This window comes from Delphinapterus leucas, chromosome 3 (assembly GCF_059928025.1).
Source record: "Delphinapterus leucas isolate spDelLeu-1000000601 "Yukka" chromosome 3, BTC_Dleu_Yukka2, whole genome shotgun sequence".
Classification (NCBI taxonomy): Eukaryota; Metazoa; Chordata; class Mammalia; order Artiodactyla; family Monodontidae; genus Delphinapterus; species Delphinapterus leucas.
In genome coordinates, this window is record NC_143131.1 from 123748226 (window position 1) to 123765763 (window position 17538).

Consider the following 17538-nt stretch of genomic DNA (forward strand, 5'->3'; position numbering starts at 1 on the left):
TGAAATTCCTTTTCAAATGAACACTGCAGACTCTGAAGGTCCTTGAAGGTCCCAGCAAGACTGTCCCCAGCAGAGGGGAATACTCCACCCAATGGCCGAGGAAAGCACAAAATACAATACAATCACAGGTGACACTGAAGGGCTTTCTATAAAATCTAAGTTACTAGAACTTTCCATTTGTCAAACTGACCTCAAACAAGACCAAAGTGACGCCATTTCTCTGTGGAGAAACCAGTTTCAATCAGGAAAAGAAATGCATTTGACTGAAATAATTATTTAGACTGAAAATTGAGTTGACAAATGACAATTCTTTAGCTGATTTTTTTTTAGGTGATTATTGATTTCTGACTATTAACTCATCTCGGTTGTGCTTCCTAAAGATCCAAACACACATGAGGTTTACACTTTCTAGACAGGCTGAAGACAACTTATAATGCATCACTCTCACGTAGCACTTTCTATTTTCAGGGGGTTTTCACCTCAATTTTCTTGCCGTCAACACTGAGCCCTACATTACAGGTGTTAATTCTAAGAGGTGTCATTTATTGAGCACATACTATGTACCAAGCAATACACAGAATGCATTATCAATATTTTTTAGTCCTCACAGCAACTCTAATGAGGTAGACGTTCTATTATTACCCCATTTTTATAAATGAATGTGGTTTAAGAAAGATGAAATAGCTTGACCACAGTCACACAAGAGCAAAGAGGTGGAGCCATAATTCAAAATCAGTATTCAGATCCCAGAAAGAGTCACAGCCTCACTCAAGTTCACATAGTTGTGGAGTCAAGTCCAAAATCCTGTTCCCTGCATAGTGATTAAGAACAGGGTCTGGGCTTCCCTGGTGGCGCAGTGGTTGAGAGTCCACCTGCTGATGCAGGGGACATGGGTTCGTGCCCCGGTCCGGGAAGATCCCACATGCCGTGGAGCGGCTGGGCCCAGCGAGCCATGGCCACTGAGCCTGCGCATCCGGAGCCTGTGCTCCGCAACGGGAGAGGCCACAACAGTGAGAGGCCTGCATACCGCAAAAAAAAAAAAAAAAAAAGAACAGGGTCTCTGGGCTTCCCTGGTGGTGCAGTGGTTAAGAATCCGCCTGTCTATTCAGGGGACACGGGTTCAAGCCCTGGTCCGGGAAGATCCCACATGCCGCGGAGCAACTAAGCCCGTGCGCCACAACTACTGAGCCTGCGGTCTAGAGCTCGCAAGCCACAACTACTGAGCCCGTGCGCCACAGCTACTGAAGCCCGCGCCAAGAGCCCGTGCTCCACAACAAGAGAAGCCACTGCAATGAGAAGCTGGCTCACCACAAGGAAGAGTAGCCCCGTTCACCGCAACTGGAGAAAGCCCGCACGCAGTAACGAAAACCCAATGCAGCCAAAAATAAATAAATAAATAATAAATAAATGTATATTAAAAAAAAAGAACAGGTCTCTAAAATCAGATTGTCAGAGTTCAAACCCCATATCTGCCATTTCCCAGCTGTGTCACCTTAGGCAACTTCCTAAAGCACTCTGTGCCTCAGTCACCTCATCTTAGAAAGGGGAATAATAGTGTTTATCTCAAAGGTTAAACAAGATGACCCACGTACGGCACTTAGTACATAGGAAGTGCCCTGTACTTAGTTATTAATATGATCCCTTGTGTCCCTCCAGCCTCTAAGCCATACATATTTTATTGATCCGTGACACTGCAGGTGCCGCGAGCAAAGGCCTTGTGCAACTACCGAGGGCAGAATCCTGGTGACCTGAGGTTTAATAAGGGAGATGTCATCCTCCTCCGGAGACAGTTGGATGAGAACTGGTACCAGGGGGAAATCAATGGAGTCAGTGGGATCTTCCCAGCCAGCTCCGTAGAGGTCCTCAAGCAGCTTCCCCAGCCACCCCCACTCTGCCGGGCCCTCTACAACTTCGACCTGCGTGACAAGGACAAGAGTAAGAACCAGGACTGCCTGACCTTCCTCAAGGTAAGATTCTGGGCAGCTACCAAAGTCACCAGTGACCACATAAAGACTGGCAGAACCTCGAGTTTTTGTTTAATATTTGCTGATTGTTTTTAATTATATTTTATCCATAAATGTATAAATGTGTGCCTATATATGTAATGTGTATGTATAATTCAAACATATGGTAGCAAAGTCGCCAGAGAAATCTAATAGGAGTTTGACGGGAATCCTCAAACCTTTTCTATTGCAACTGCAAAACTAAGTAACTGCACACTCATTCATTCATTCTACAATCACTTTTGAGCACCTGCTCTTTGCAGACACTGGGGAGACAGCATGAACAAGTCACAGCACCTACCCTCAGGCAGAGTAGTGAGAGAAACAGACACTTGGACAGAAGATTACAGACACGGTTTAACAGCGTGCTGCGTAGAACTACAGATCTTACCTTTTCATTGTGTATCTGCAGGGGTATTCTCGCTGACCAAGTTCTGATCACCTAGTACTACTCGTTTACAACACTCTATTTTGTTTGTAAACATTGCATTCAAAACACTCCAAACAACACAATAACATAATTATATCTTTACATATAAATCACCTCTTACAAGATATATTTTCCAAACACATTAGTTACCCTAAGGTTTTTTCCCTCTCTTTTTTTTTTTTTGGATGATTCTTCAGCATTTGCAAGTAAGGACAAGTCTACTAAAGTCTAGACTACAACCATCCCTCAGTATCTGAGGGGGATTAGTTCTAGGACACATTGATTCCTGAAGTTACAGAAGCCGCGGACGAGGAGGGTCGACTGTACTTTAAGTCATCGTATTCAGTACTTATTATTCCATAAACATTTGAATTCTCTCTTAGAAACCAAAGTTGGGGTGATTTTCATTCTTTGCTACTTATGATAAGTAGATCAAATACAAGTACAAGTGGCACTGCTACAGTAGCTCAGGAAAGGTCTTTTGTTTTGTAAAACATTTTTATTCCATCACTACTGGAAATGAGATTTACTTAAGATTCACTCAAACTAGATAACCCCACTGTCCTCCATAGTTTGAAATACTGATCTTTGTTATTGTCTTAGCACCTCAGAGTGAGTCCCCTAAGGAACGTCATTCTGTAGCTGACCTGTAAATTTTATACTTTGACTACAGCTGGAGAAGGGCAGTTCAATTCCACAAGCGTTTATTGAGTATTTACTTTGTGCCAGGCATTAGACACTAAGCTCTAGGGACACAGCTGGAGGAAGACATAGGCAGGAAGCAGTACCTTCTTTTTTGCCCTTTTCTGGGAATTTGCAAACTGGGACACTTACCCACCTGCTTGTTCATTCACTGAATCCATCCATGTGCCAAGCTGTCCACTGGAGATAAAGTGATGAGTCACTGTCCCTGTCTTCACGGAGCCAGCAATCTAGTGGAAGGAACAGACACATAAATGGGAAATGAGGACAGAGGACCCAGAAGAGAGGATTTGATCCCTTCTGGAAGCCTATTGAAGGCCAAGATTACACCAGTATATCTCATGGTCTTCCTAAACACAGCATGTCCAAGAAAACTCAAGATCTTCTCTCCAGAAGCTTTTATTCCTAGTATTTTCTATCTCAGTAAATTTTACAGTTTATTCACACATGCATTTATTCATTCACGCATGCATGCATTCAAGAAATATTGATTGTTTAAAAACTGTGAATCACTATGTTGTACACCTGAAACTTATATAATATTGTACATCAACTATACCTCAATAAAAAAAATTTTTAAAAGGAATGATTGGTTGACTGTTATAGGGGAGCCGCTATATAAGGTCCTAGGGACAAAATGAACAAAACAGATACAGGCCCTGCACACATGAAGTTTATGGTCTGATGGGGTGGACAGGCATTAAAGAAATCATAACCTATAAATATGTAATTACAGGTTGTAATAAGGACAGAGAAATCTAAGAAAGGGTATAATGCAGTAATGGATTTAGATTTGGATTCATCTATATTACTAAGGGGCATAGATCAGAAGATCAGAGAGATCAGTGGATGAATATTCAGATTTAGATTGATAACAGGCATGGACATGGAAAGGTATTCCTGATGTGATATTAAGTGAAAATTCAATGTATCCTATATGACTTCATTTGTAAGAAATACAAAATAAGCCAAATGAATGTATTTGCTAGGAGTCAGAGTAGTGGTTACGTCTTGCTACGTGACAGGAAAGAGTACTAAAGAGCCATCTTGGTGCTGGAAGTATTTTATATCTCTTACTCTGGGTTGGGGTTTTATGGATATATTCAATTTTAAAAATTCATCAAGCTTTACATCTAAAATGTTTGTACTTTATTGCATGCCTATGTATATTTTCTGAAAAGTTTTTAAAAATCAGTGTGTCTCTATGCACATATATTTTATCCTCATAGAAAAGAATCTGGGAAAAAATGTGTCAACCAAGATGTTAACAGTGGTTGTATCTATATTGTGATAGAATTCTTTCTTTGTTTTGCTTATCTGTGTTTCCAAGTGTTTCTACAAATCTTCATATAACCTTTGGTAATAAGAAACATTCAAATAAAAAGCCACTTTATGTTTGATACATTAAAAATTAAATAGGGGGACTTCCTTGGTGGCGCAGTGGTTAAGAGTCTGCCTGCCATTGCAGGGGACACAGGTCGAGTCCTGGTCTGGGAAGATCCCACATGTTGTGGAGCATCTAAGCCCATGCACCACAACTACTGAGCCTGCGCTCTAGAGCCCACGAGCCGCAACTACTGAAGCCCATGCACCTAGAGCCCATGCTCTGCAACAAAAGAAGCCACCACAATGAGAATCCCTGAGAAGTCTGCGCACTGCAACAAAGAGTAGCCCCCGCTCACAGCAACTAGAGCAAGCCCACATGCAGCAACAAAGACCCCACGCAGCCAAATATATAAATTAATTTATTTAAAAAAATTTTTTTGAACACTGAAAAGTGTTCAAAATCTGAATGAAATTCATTCTTCCTTTTGCTAAGCCAAAATTCTATCTCCCTACCTCTTCCATCTTGGCTTCTCCATCAGATTAATTTAAATGAAAAGCCCAGATTCTGCTGGTGATGGAAAATTAGAGACATTTCCAAGTTTTCCTATAGGATTTCTTCAATGCTCCAAATTACTTCTACTCCTCTTTTGGTCTTGGTGACCCAAATACTGCCCTTTATGGAGAAAGATTATTTTAGTGGAAGATTTTGTAAATAAATAAATTGTGAAAGTTACATTCCTTGCCCCTTACACCATCTGAGACTCCAAGCTGATCTCCACTGAAGGCTTTCAGCACCTGAAAACTGACAGTAAATGCTAACCAGGAGACTTTCTCTCTTTCAGGATGATATCATCACTGTGATCAACCGAGTGGATGAGAACTGGGCAGAAGGCAAGTTAGGAGATAAGGTCGGCATCTTCCCAATCTTGTTTGTAGAGGTACGTGACTATCAAGTCTACATCTGATTCAAGCTTACTCAGAATTATACATGTGCTACAGTGAGTAATTCCTATTTGATATGAGGCTTATTTCAGAATTAACTAAAGTCTTGAAAGAAAAGATGCTAGATGATAATACCCATTTCTGGCAAGAGTGTGGGAAAATGGGCCTTTGCGTTCTGCTGACAGGAGTACAAATTGGTACCATCTCTCGTTTCCAGACCCAAACTCCTATCAAGGATGTTGAAAATGTACATCTCCTTTGAGTCATTAATTCCACACCTGAGAGTTCATTATAAGGAAGTATTAAAACAAGTGTGCAAAGATATGTGTACAAAATGTGCAAAAATGTTCATTGTAGCATTGTGCATAGTGGTGAAAAACCAGAAATAATCTAAAACTCAACAATAAGGATTTAGTTTTTTTAAATTATGGTGATGGAAAAATATATACCCATTAAAAATAATGTTAAAGGAGAATACTCAATATCATGGAGTATCTGGTATTATGGAAATATGTTTGTGATTTATTGTTAAGTAAAATAAAGTTTAATGAGTTTAAAGTTTCAGATTTAGAAGATGAAGTTCTGGAGCTCTATTACAATGTGGATAAAATTAACACTACTGAACTGTATACTTAAAGATGGTTATTATAGTAAATTTTGTTATGTGTTTTTTACAATTAAAAAAAAATTAACTGCTTGAAACTAGCTTTGTAAATACATATGTGTATATATAAATGGATAAAGGGCTAGAAGACTATGTACCAAGATATTAACAGTCGTGATCACCAGATGGTGAGATTCTAGATAATTTTCACGTTCTTCTGCTGACTTGTATTTTGTAAATCTTCAGAAATGAACACGTATTACTTCTATTGTTTTTTTAAATCTACTTTGAAAAAAAAAGAAAGAACACATGCTAGGCTATCTACCTATTTCTCCAGGATAGTAATAAAACCTATAGCCCCTAACCTCTCTAGCCATCATTCTCACCCCAGCTTGAAGCAGGTCATTACAAATTTAAAAGAGAGGTTTCACTGTTTAACTGCACTTATTGGGTGCTTACCAGGCATAAAGCATTAAAAGCTAGCAGTGCGGAGCTATAAAAGAAGTAGAAGGTATGCTCCCTGCCCTCTAGGAGGGTGGGATAAAACAGAACAGAGGTAGAGTTGGAAGGAAGGGACCAGTTCTACCATTCGTAAGAGCCGAAGTGGGTTCTGAAGTGAATGGTGTGTCCAGAACACTGCCCAGCTGTCAAGGTTCCCTCAACCTCTCATCTCAATCTGTATGGAAGGAATGAAAGATGGAAGGGAGGGGAAGAGGAATGGTCCAGAGAGGCTGGTCTTCCTACTCTCTTCGCTAAATGATGGTGCTTTTTCTCTTGTTGAAGCCCCTTCCAGGTACAGCCACCCAATTCTCTCTACGTGTTCAACTTCACTCATTTTATGAGGCTCAGCTAGAAATCTTCTTTTTCCATAAAATTCCAGCAACTAGTTGAATACTCAGTTGTCTCTTTCTTCTCAGAACACCTGATGGGTGTGTGGCTTGTACTTCACAGGCTAGCCCAACACAGAGCAGGTACTTCATAAAAAAAAATTAGCTTCACAAGTGAATGAATGAAAAAAATATTTGGGAGGTGGTCCGACTGACCAGGAAAAAAATTCAGAGAACATACCTTTCAACGTGACCCTGTCCTAAATATATATTCAATCATTCAACTTATTTTTCATTGAGTGCCTGCCATGTCAGGTCCTGTGCTAAGTTCCAGTGATACAAGACAGATATGAGTCCCTACTTTCAAGGATTGTAGGGGCAGACATGAATAAATAATTATAAGTGTGATGAATGATGCAAAGAGTGAAGGAGAGGGAACTATTGGGGGGAGGAGAGTATGATGTTCAACTTACCTGGGTAGGGTGTCGGCAAATGCCTTGTAAGCCAAGATCTGACAAATGATGAGGAGCAAGCATGGAGGGAAGAGTGTTTTAGGGAATGGAGGTAACATGTGCAAAAGTCCTGCAGGATGAGGAAGTGTGGTGCCTCCAAAGGACCAAAGACTACTAGAGCTGGAGCTTAGAGAGTAAGAGAGAGACAAAAAAAATGAAGCCAGGGAAGCAAATGGGACACACACCACGGGAGACTTTGTAAACCTTCCTGCATTAGTCAGGATGAGCTAGGTTATGCTATGGTAATAAACAGCCCCTGTATCTCAGTGGCTTCACAAAGAAAAAGTTATTTCGAATCCACATTACATGTTCAGCACAGAATGGTGAGAGGCTGTGCTCACACAGTCACTGAGGAACCCAGACTGATGAGGCTGGGCCGTCTTGTAGCAGTGCCATCTGGAACATATGGACTTCCTAGGTTTCATGGCGGGGAAGAGTAAAGAAGAGTGAGCTGTGTATCAGCAAAGGCCTCAGCTCTGTGACATTTGTCACTCCCACTCATAGTCCATTGGCCTGAACCAGTCACATAGTCCCACCTGGCTTGAAATCAGCTGAGAAGTATAGGGGACTACTTGGAGTATTTGCTGAGCATCCTCACCTCTGCCATATCATAAGAAGTTTGGACTTGACCCAGAAGTCAGAAGACACCACTGATAAATTTAAAGTAAGGCAGTGACTCCATCAGATTTGGGGTTCTTAAAGATTGCTCTGGATGCAGTAGGAAGAATAATTTGAGGAGGAGGGATTTTTAAAAAGCAGAAAGATCAATTAGGAGGCTACTACATGGCTCAGTTAGAAAATGATTGTAGCTTTGACTAGTAGATTGGAAACAACTGGACAGATTCCAGGACCTTTTAGGAGGTAGATCCACAGGAGCGGGGGATAGGGGTGAGGAAGTGGTCAAGGATCACGCCCCATTTTCGGATTTGTGTGTCTAGGTCAGTGGTAGAGCCATTTGCTGGATCAAGCAACATATGCTGAAGAGGAACAATTACGATGTTTGGGAGATAACCGTTAAGTCTCCAAGGACAGAGATGAGCTACAACTAATCCTAGTTGGATACATAGGAGGTGCTTAAATTTTTGCAGATTAGAGCTTGCATGGTCCCCTGTATTATTTCAAGAAGCTTCTTCATAGGTCTGGGGAAAAAAGGCATCACTGATTTCATTACCCATTTCTGATATCCTTTTTTTCCAAAACTTCTACATTTAATGATTATTCATTTGGACACTCTCCCCACTACTCCACCTCTAAAATTAGTGATTACAAGAACCCTCACAGTCATCATGAAACTAGGGTCCTGTTCTCCTAATTGCTAGGAGGGGAAAAGATAATCAACTGGTTGCTCTGATCTGGGAACAATTAAAAAAAAATTCAAAATTCAAAATTTTGAATTCAAAATTACTTGAAATCTAAATTGAGCTTTTTAAAGCAGTACTTAAAATTTGATTCCAGTCATTTCATTAAGACCAGCACTTGCTGAGAACCCTTTAAATAAGTTTTGAACTACCAGCGCCATGCAAAGCAATTGGAAGGAAGGAGAGCTTTCTTCTGAGAGTGAGGTGGGCTTTTTGGCATAAACAGGATTTTTCTTGTTAATGTATCATTTGACTTATTGAATTGCATCTGGGTAAAAGGTGGTAAAACAAACGCGGAGCTTATGCCCGTTCTTGTCAAGACTTCTCCAGCGGGGCCCGCCTGGGTTATACGAACCTCGCTCAACCCAGTGGACCTCAAGGATATTGTTTCAAATGAGTGGGTGCAAATTGAAGAGCTCTGCAGTCCTTCCCCGGCTGAGCTATTAATCACCCTGGCAGAGGACAGGGAAGACCTAGAGTCACACGGGGCTCTTTGTCTGTGTTGCTGATGGAAACACCCACGGTATTGCTCACCTGGGGACAGAACAATTAGGTGAAGGCAGAAAAAAATTAACTTATTTCATCGTGGCTATGAATGACCAGAAAGAACTTTACTCAGTCAACTCAGAGAGCGTGTATTATCGTCTTACTGGGTGAACAGTGGCGGGATGGGTGCTCTGGGGGAACATGAGACATGGTCCAGGCTTCCATCAGAAGCGCCCTAAATAATTTCAGTAATTTCCCAGTTGATCTCCCTCCTTCCCGTCTGGCACTTCTGCATAGCAGCCAGAGTGAGTTTTTATATATTTATTTTTATTTACATACAGTAAACTTTGCTCTTTTTGGTGTCTCTGCATTCTGATAAATGCATACAGTATAACCACACTACCATCAAGACATAAAATAGTTCCAACACTTGCCAAAAAATACGAGGGCAGGCTGCCTCTTGGAAGTCCGCTCCTTCCCTGACTGCAACCCCTGGCACCCACTGATCTGTCTTCTGTTCCTGCAGTTTTCCTTTTCCAGAATGTCACAGAAATGGAATCACATAGAATGTAGCTTTTGGAGTCTGGCTCCCTTCACTTAGCATAATGCCTTTGAGGTTCATCCATGTTGTCGGGTGTATTGGCAGCTCGTGCCTTTTCTTTGTTGAGTCATACTCCACGATGCGGATGTGCCGGAGTCTGTCATCCATTCGCCGACTGAAAGACACTGTGATTGTTTCCAATTGTTTGGCAGCTATCACTAAAGCAACTATAAACACGTGCATACCAAGTTTTGAGTGAGCCTGAGTTTTCATTTCTCTTGGGTAATTACCTAGGAGTGGGATGGCTGGGTCAGACGCTAAGGAGGAAACTGTCAAACCGTAGCATGAGCTTCTAAATAAAAGCATACATCAGATCATGTCACCCTTCCACCTAAATCCTGCCAAAGGCTTCCTATTACAGTCAATAGACTCAGAGCCTCCCAGTCGTATGCGATCCGGATCCTGCCTGCCTCCATGGTCTCCTCTTTACCACCTGTTCCTCACTCACTCTGGTCCATCCTTCTTTCTGGTTCTTTCACATCGTTTTCTCAAACAGGCTGAGCTTTCTCCCTCTTCGGGATCTTTCCACTAGCTTGCAATCCCTCTCCTGGAATGTTCTCACGCTTGTCTTCACATGGCTGGTTCCTTCTTGGCATCTGTGTCTCAGCTTGAATGTCACCTTCTCAGCAGGTCTTCCTTGACAGCCCCCCCACCAATCTAAAGTAGCCGCCTCCCGCAGTCACCCTCTGACACATGAGAGCGTTTATTACCGCCTGGTCTTTTCTTGTTTGGTTGTTTACATGCTGGCTCTGCCACGTATGTCACCCCTTCAGCTCTCTTGTCTTTAAAGTGGGCATAATAATGCCCCTTCCCCTACTTGATGGTTTCTTTTCACAATATTACAAGCTTCTGGCGGCAGGAACTACATCTTTTTAAAAATTTTCTATCTCAACTATATTAATCATCTTAATCATCCTCACATTGTTATTAAAAAGTTCTTAAATGAAGAAAAAGTTCTTAAAGGAGCAAACTCCCTTTTACCTCTATAGGTGAATCTCTAAACTAGAATGAGACACGTGCTTTTAGAGGGCAACTGGTGACAATCACCGTGATGGAAATTTAAGTAACTGTCCTGGAAAGTTTATTCACACAATCCCCTTTGTCAGCATATTTCCCATTTCTGAAGGACATGAACTCACAGGGCCCTGGGTGGGCAGGGTACTCAAAATACAATACAGTCAGTGGTGGTGCTAGAGCTGGCTGGAGCTAGATGGCAAGGGCTGGGTGTTAGGTTTTCAGGAATCTTGCTAGCCAGTTGTTAAACCATTGGTAGATCTTTACACCACAGAGATTGGTAAACTCTACAGATTGGGGTGAGGGGGGTCATTTGTTTGTTTGTTTTGTTTGTTTTTCTGATGTACCAGCACACCACTGACGATAAGAGGTATAGAACAAGAGAGAATGGTGCTGAGGTAAAAGTATTTAAAGGAAGTAGTAAAAGGTGGTCTTAGCCTTAGGTGATCCAGGGTCCTGAATGGATTTCCATTCTGGTTAAACACTTATCAGACGTATGGACTTGAGCAACTTCCTCCACTCATTATTGCACAAACACTCACTGAGCACCCACTCAGGGATACAGCAGAGAGCACGTGTATAAGGTCTCGGCCCTCAGGCAGCTAACAGTCCGGCGGAGGAAAGGAAGATAAATGACTACCGTGTGGAGTGGGAAAGCACAGGGGCTGCAGGAGCACTGAGAAGGACAATCAGCCAAGTCAAGGGTGGAGGGGGGGATTCAGGGGTGGCTAGAGGAAGAGGGAAGGGTCCCCCAGGTAAAGGAGGCTGGGATGATGCTGAGAGACGGGAAAATCAGAGTAGAGTATCATGGCTTGTTTTAAATTCTTCAGACTTCAATAAGAGTCATAGCTACGTTGCAGGAGAGTTGTGAGAATTGATTGATATAGTAAAGGAATTGGGATATATTGATAACAGGTTGAAGCTGACCAAGGAATGACAACTGAGGCGGTGGCATCTGAGCCGACTTCAGACTAGCCTGGGTAAGACACAGCTGCTCACACGAGATCAGGATGCCTAAATTCTCATCAGACCTTTTGCCTTTTCAGCCAAACCTCACTGCAAGACACCTCCTACAGAAGAACAAAGGCCGTCAGTCATCCCACACAAAAGGCATGTCCCTGGTGTCATCTTCCAGAGGCAAGGCGACCAACGCACCCACACTCCGAAGGGGCCCGGGGTCCAGGAGGAAGGGGCCCGGGCAGTTCTCCATCATGACAGCCTTGAACACCCTCAACAGGATGGTGCACTCTCCCTCGGGGCGCCATATGGTGGAGATCAGCACCCCAGTGCTCATCAGCTCCAGCAACCCCTCTGTGATCACTCAGCACATGGAGAAAGCGGATGCTCCTCCCAGCTCTGTGGGGCAGGTAGGGAACAAACCCCTGGGATAAGGGCACCTTGGAGTTGGGCACGTGACCCACACCGTGTCACAAGCAATATTGGATCTTTAGTACCTGCTAAGCCCCCATAATGCATTAATAACAACTAATGTCATTATGTGTCAGAACTGTCTATACATGATCTCATTTCATCCTTGAAACAGCCTGTGAGCTAGGTATTATTATTATTGCTATTGTTACCCCCATTTTACAGATGAGAAAACTGAGGTTTAGAGGAGGGGGGTTTGCTTTCCCTTGCTAAGAGCCGTGGCATGATTCCTGTCCCTTAGAGAACTTCCCTCCAAGGAGATAATGACATCTGTTTTCTGGGATCACAGTTTAACATTCACTGTTCCATCCTCCAGTAATGTATCAGGCATCATGTGGCAGGGAAGAAAAAGGAAGAAAAAGAAATTATGGATTATTGGGTGTTTTCAGGACTAGCTATATACTTTGCAAGGCCCAGTGAAAAATGAAAATGCAGGTCAAAAATGATTAAGAATTTCAAGATGGCAACAGCAGAGCATCAGACCAAGTGAAGGGCCCTTCCGAGCACAGAGCCCTGTGTGACTATACATGTCACATACGCTTGAAGCCAGCCCTGGTGGTTTTCATATGGAGCATTTAATGAGATAATGTATGTAAAGTGCTTAGCACAATGCCTGGCACATACTGAGTACCCAATAAGCATTAGCTCTTAATACTACTGCTATTAATACAACTGCTGTTATTATTAAGCCTGGCCACTGAGTTGCCAACTGAAGGGAGATAAGCCAAGGGGCCGTCCTGGCAATCCAGAAGCAGAACTACTTCTAACAGCATGAGGCTATTTAGGTTGAAGGATGCTTTAAAAGATGAAGGACCAGAGGTACAAGGCAAAGTAATTAAGAATTGCATGTCAGGTATTCTGCTATAAACACTCTTTGGAACCATGCAGGTGACAACTTGAAAAGACAAACCTCAACTTGCACTGATGTAATTTTTATTAAGCTGTAAATCTTGTTTTTAAACATGAATCTCTACCTTGGGATTAAATGACTTAATTGGACTCTAATCCCTTTTTAACAAGACAAGGAGGAGGAGAGAGTCAAGGGTTCCTCAAAGACCTGTGTGCTGGTCTAAAAGGAAAACAATCACCTGCTACAGCACTTCAGACCTTATACCACTGTCTGCGTCTCTAGGAGGCTGGCTGTTGACGTCATTCTGCCCGCCACTTGCACTACATACACACTCACACACAATTACACTCTCCCCTCCCTATACACTCTCCTTGCATTAAAAAACTGTGAAATTCCCTTCCCTTCCTACACACACCCACTCCAAACACTTTTTTACAAGTACATACACACTTTGTGCCCCAAGTTCTACACCCCGTACACACACATACACACACATACATGCTCCAACATGGGAGCCTATTGACTCACAGTTAAGCGAAAGACTAGCAGAATTTTCCTGAAACCATTCTTTCTAAATATATAGACATAGGTATACGAAGTACAGCCCACACTCAGTAGATCTAGGCTAGCTCACTCAGCTATAAGTTGGCTTCCCAAAGGATTTAACCAAGAGTCACTTTCCCTGTGCCTTTTTCATTCTTCTCCCTGGTCATTTACCTCATCAACAGAGAGGCTGGACCGAAGCAGAGAATCCTAGTAGGATTCAAAACAAGTAGTATTCCTTCCTAATGTTCACAAATGGTGAGAATTCCAAAGTGTGGCATTGGCATACCCTATCCCCAGGGAACCACTGCACAGTACTGATAGCCTTTTCTCAATTCACATGGTGGTGGATTATAAGTATTTCTACATGTTTGCCCAGATGTTGTCAAAAACACACTCTTAAAATGCCCCACTTATGAGCTACATCTAAAGATGAGTGGAAAGTTGAGCAAATGACAAGATCTCCTGCTTCCTTTTTCTCTAACATCCTTGAGAGCTGTGGTTGGGTCTATCTTATCAAACTCCCCCTCCTTCCCTATCCCAGCACCTTTCATATTACATAGTCCCTAGTAGGTGGTCAGTAAATCAAGGAATCAAGACATTTGGCTTAAACATCTGGGCAGATGTTGGTGACGTATACATAGACAGGGAAGACTGGAGGAGGAATTGTTTCCTATAGAAAGATCACAGGTAAGTGTAATTCTTTCAACGAGTAGACATCTGTTGAGTGCTTACAATGTACTAATTACCAGACTGAGTCCTGGGGATTCTACTACCAAAACATCAAGAACAGCAATAATAATCTCAAACATTTATTGAAAGTAAAAGAATTGATAGGTAGAAAAGGAAGGAAGGAAGGGAGGGAGGGAGGGAGGAAGGGAGGGAGGAAGGAATTCTTTCTTTGTTGCCAGTGTCCTGAGTCTGGCGCTCCATCCTAAAATATGGTAAGAGCCTTTGTAGGTGAGGTACTCTCACCACTTTACAGTGACGTAATTAAGACCCCCAAAGAAAAATGGCTGGGCCACCGTTCCTAGAATTAGTGAACAGTGAGAGTCTGTTCTGACCATAGAATTGTGTGATTCTGGCCCATAAGCTCTTGTCACTATGCTTCGCCATTAACAGAGACGTCATCAGGCAACACCGTTACATCAATGTAGTTTATCTTGAATGTCTGGAGCCTCCCTTTTCTTGCACATCTTCACTTGACTCCAAGGCCTTCCAGCATTCTCTTCCCTGCCCACCCCTCAGTAAAGAATTTGCCCTAAGTCTTCTGCACCTCAAGAAGGTTTTCATTTACTATCACTTTGTTCCTTTATGAACTACCGTGTCCAAGCATTGTGCATGGTACTGAAGGCACCAGGAGTAAGCTCTTGCCGACAAGGAACTCACAGTCTAGCAGGGATACAGAAAATAAATGACTGACTATGGTGGAGTTAGGGCTTCCTAAAATGAGATGAGCACCCTGATGGCACCCACACTGACTTAGGCAGTGAAGATACTTGGAATTTTACAACACAGAACTGTCGACAGAGAAAGTTACTTCCTTTCCAACTTTCCCCAAGCCTCTTGGTGATATCAGAAAGTCTTAGTTTGGTGCTAGTCTGTCTTTAACATCCTCTCTCAGGTTTTGCTAATCTCCCTCTGTCAGGAAGAGAGAACCAGGCATCAGGCTCAGAGCTTCGGGCAAGCAATTGCCCATCTCTGAATTTCATAACACTGTATGTTTTCATCATGTTGTCGGATGGTTATCCTCCATATCTTATAAGTGATACCAGTTCTTGTTCACAGAAGTCTATGAAAAATTTTTAATACTTTATTAACATGTTTAAGCTTTTTTTTAAAGAACAGTGAGTTAATAAAGGTACAAGTGATATGTGGATATGGCAAAAAACCATGGAGATGGGACACAATGCAGTTTAGAAAGCACCAATCCAGAGTAAATATATGCATAATTAGAACGTGTAGGAAGTGCTACGGAAGCAGAGAAGAGGGCGTTTGTTAGCTTCAGTCCTGTTCCCTGAGAGAGGGATATTTGAATATTTGAACATTGGTCCTTCTGTGACTGATGTGTAAAAAGTCCAGGAAAATTTTTTAGGGAAAAGCCTCTTTAAAGAATGTTCAGTCCCCACCAACTAAACGGAGGGGGCTTGGAGGATCAAGGAGTAGGTTTTCTGAAAACACCTCTAAAGAAACAATGAAGAGGAGGATTATCCTTCACCTCTTAAACACCAAAGGGTAGCAGTTCCTATCTTCTCACAGAGAGAAGCTGAAGCAAGGAATTCTGTTTTCCTGTTGTCATTGTGTCCTCCCACCCTTGGGAAACCACCTGACACATCTGGCTGGAACGTCAGGAAGTGACCTTAAAGGTGAACTTTGGACTAAACACAATTGTGCTTGAAAATAATTCAGGATTAGACCTGAAGACTCTGAGTAGGTTCCATGGGAAACTGCACTGGAGGAGGTTAAGAAGGGGGATTGGAACCAATGTAGTTGGCCTTTGGGGGAGTCCTGGAGATTATCTCTAGGTCTGCACTGAGGACGGCGATGCCTTTGAAGGAGAAGGAAAGTCAACTGCATGGGACACGAGTTAGAAAGAAGTCCGTCAGTAATGCCTCTTAAGGGAAGCCACAGTGCCAGGTCCACCCTGGAGATTCCAAAACTGACTTCTTCAGGATGTCGAGTCGGTTTGTCCCATCTCCCCACTCACAGCACCATGAGGTGCTCTTGTTTGCTGTAACTCTAGCCTTCCTAAGACATTCTGCTCCCCCAGTCTATGCACCCTCCCTGCCCAGGGAACTCAGCCTCTTCCTCCCTTCCCCCTCCCGCCACTGCCAATCCCTCCAGCCCCCTCCTTCAGCCTGCCCCTTCCCCTGTATCACAGACCCAGGTGAGTGCAACTGCAATGCAGCTATATAGAAAGCCTGTCGTCATTCCAGAGTTCTCTCTTTCCCTCACCTTCTACATCCAGTTCGTCAGCAAGTTCAGTTTGCCACCTAAATTGCAATTGTTTCTATTCATCCCATCCCACTGCCTTAGTTTTGGTCCCCATCACTGCTTCAGTCTCTTCCTGGTCTCCCAGAACCTTGCTCAATCTCAACCCCTCACCCTGCCGACCCCCTCACCCCTACCCATTCTCCCAATCATAGCCTCCATACTCTGGAAAACCCAAATCCATTTGTCTGCTTCTCCTCCCCAGACCACAATGGTTACCTACAGTCTTCAGAAGTGACAATACCTGCCATTAACTAAGTGCCCACTAAAAGTCAGCAACTCTCAATATGAGATGATCTACAGACATTATGACTATTCTCACAACTCTTCAGAGTAGGTGTTCATATGCCCATTTTACCAAACAGAAAAGGTTTGGGACAGAAAAATTAGATAACTTGCCCAAAGTCTGAAAGCTAGAAACAGACCCAGGATTTGGGGCCAGACCTGTGCCTTCTCTCCCAAATGAGTGAAGGCATTCTAAACCCTCCCTGATCTGACGGTAGCCTTCCAGCCTCCCCCCCATGTCCCCTGCCACAGGCATACACAAAAGGTGCAGTGACCTTCTCAACATTTGTAAGCATAGTGTATACTAGGCCACCTCTTGGCTTTTTGTCCTTGTACCCGGCATAGTGCCTGCATTACTCTGGGCAATGAACAAATGTTTGCGGAATAAATAAATGCTGTTCCTCCTGGAATTTACTTTTGGTTCATTTGCCTGTCACAGTCACGTGCATACCCCAAGCCCTGTATGTATGCCATTTCTTCAAGGAAACTTCTGCCACCCCTCTTCTGCAGAATTAATATCTTTCCCCCATGTTCACATCACACTGTTTACACTTGTGTTCTTAGTACTATAAGCATCCCATATGTATCTTATCACCAGGCTTACTAGATTGAAAACTTGTTAGGGGCAGGGGTGGT

At 42.8% G+C, this 17538-nt stretch overlaps 2 protein-coding genes across 8 annotated transcripts in view; one reads left to right on the plus strand and one right to left on the minus strand.

Moving 5' to 3' along the window:
• The window catches only part of GRXCR2 (glutaredoxin and cysteine rich domain containing 2), a 143662-nt gene extending 140295 nt beyond the window's left edge, over positions 1-3367 (minus strand). The window contains exon 1 of the mRNA XM_022590007.3: positions 3272-3367. The gene's annotated coding sequence lies outside the window, so the exon portion shown is untranslated. The remainder of the gene's footprint in view (positions 1-3271) is intronic.
• SH3RF2 (SH3 domain containing ring finger 2) overlaps positions 1-17538 on the plus strand; it is a 143989-nt gene that overhangs the window by 59806 nt on the left and 66645 nt on the right. For 6 of the 7 annotated variants that reach the window (XM_089909449.1, XM_089909450.1, XM_089909448.1 and 3 more), the window contains exons 3-5: positions 1698-1967; positions 5304-5399; positions 11852-12172. In XM_089909449.1, coding sequence (XP_089765575.1) covers positions 1698-1967; positions 5304-5399; positions 11852-12172 — 687 coding nt within the window. The remainder of the gene's footprint in view (positions 1-1697; positions 1968-5303; positions 5400-11851; positions 12173-17538) is intronic. The other variant, XM_089909454.1, reaches the window with a different exon arrangement.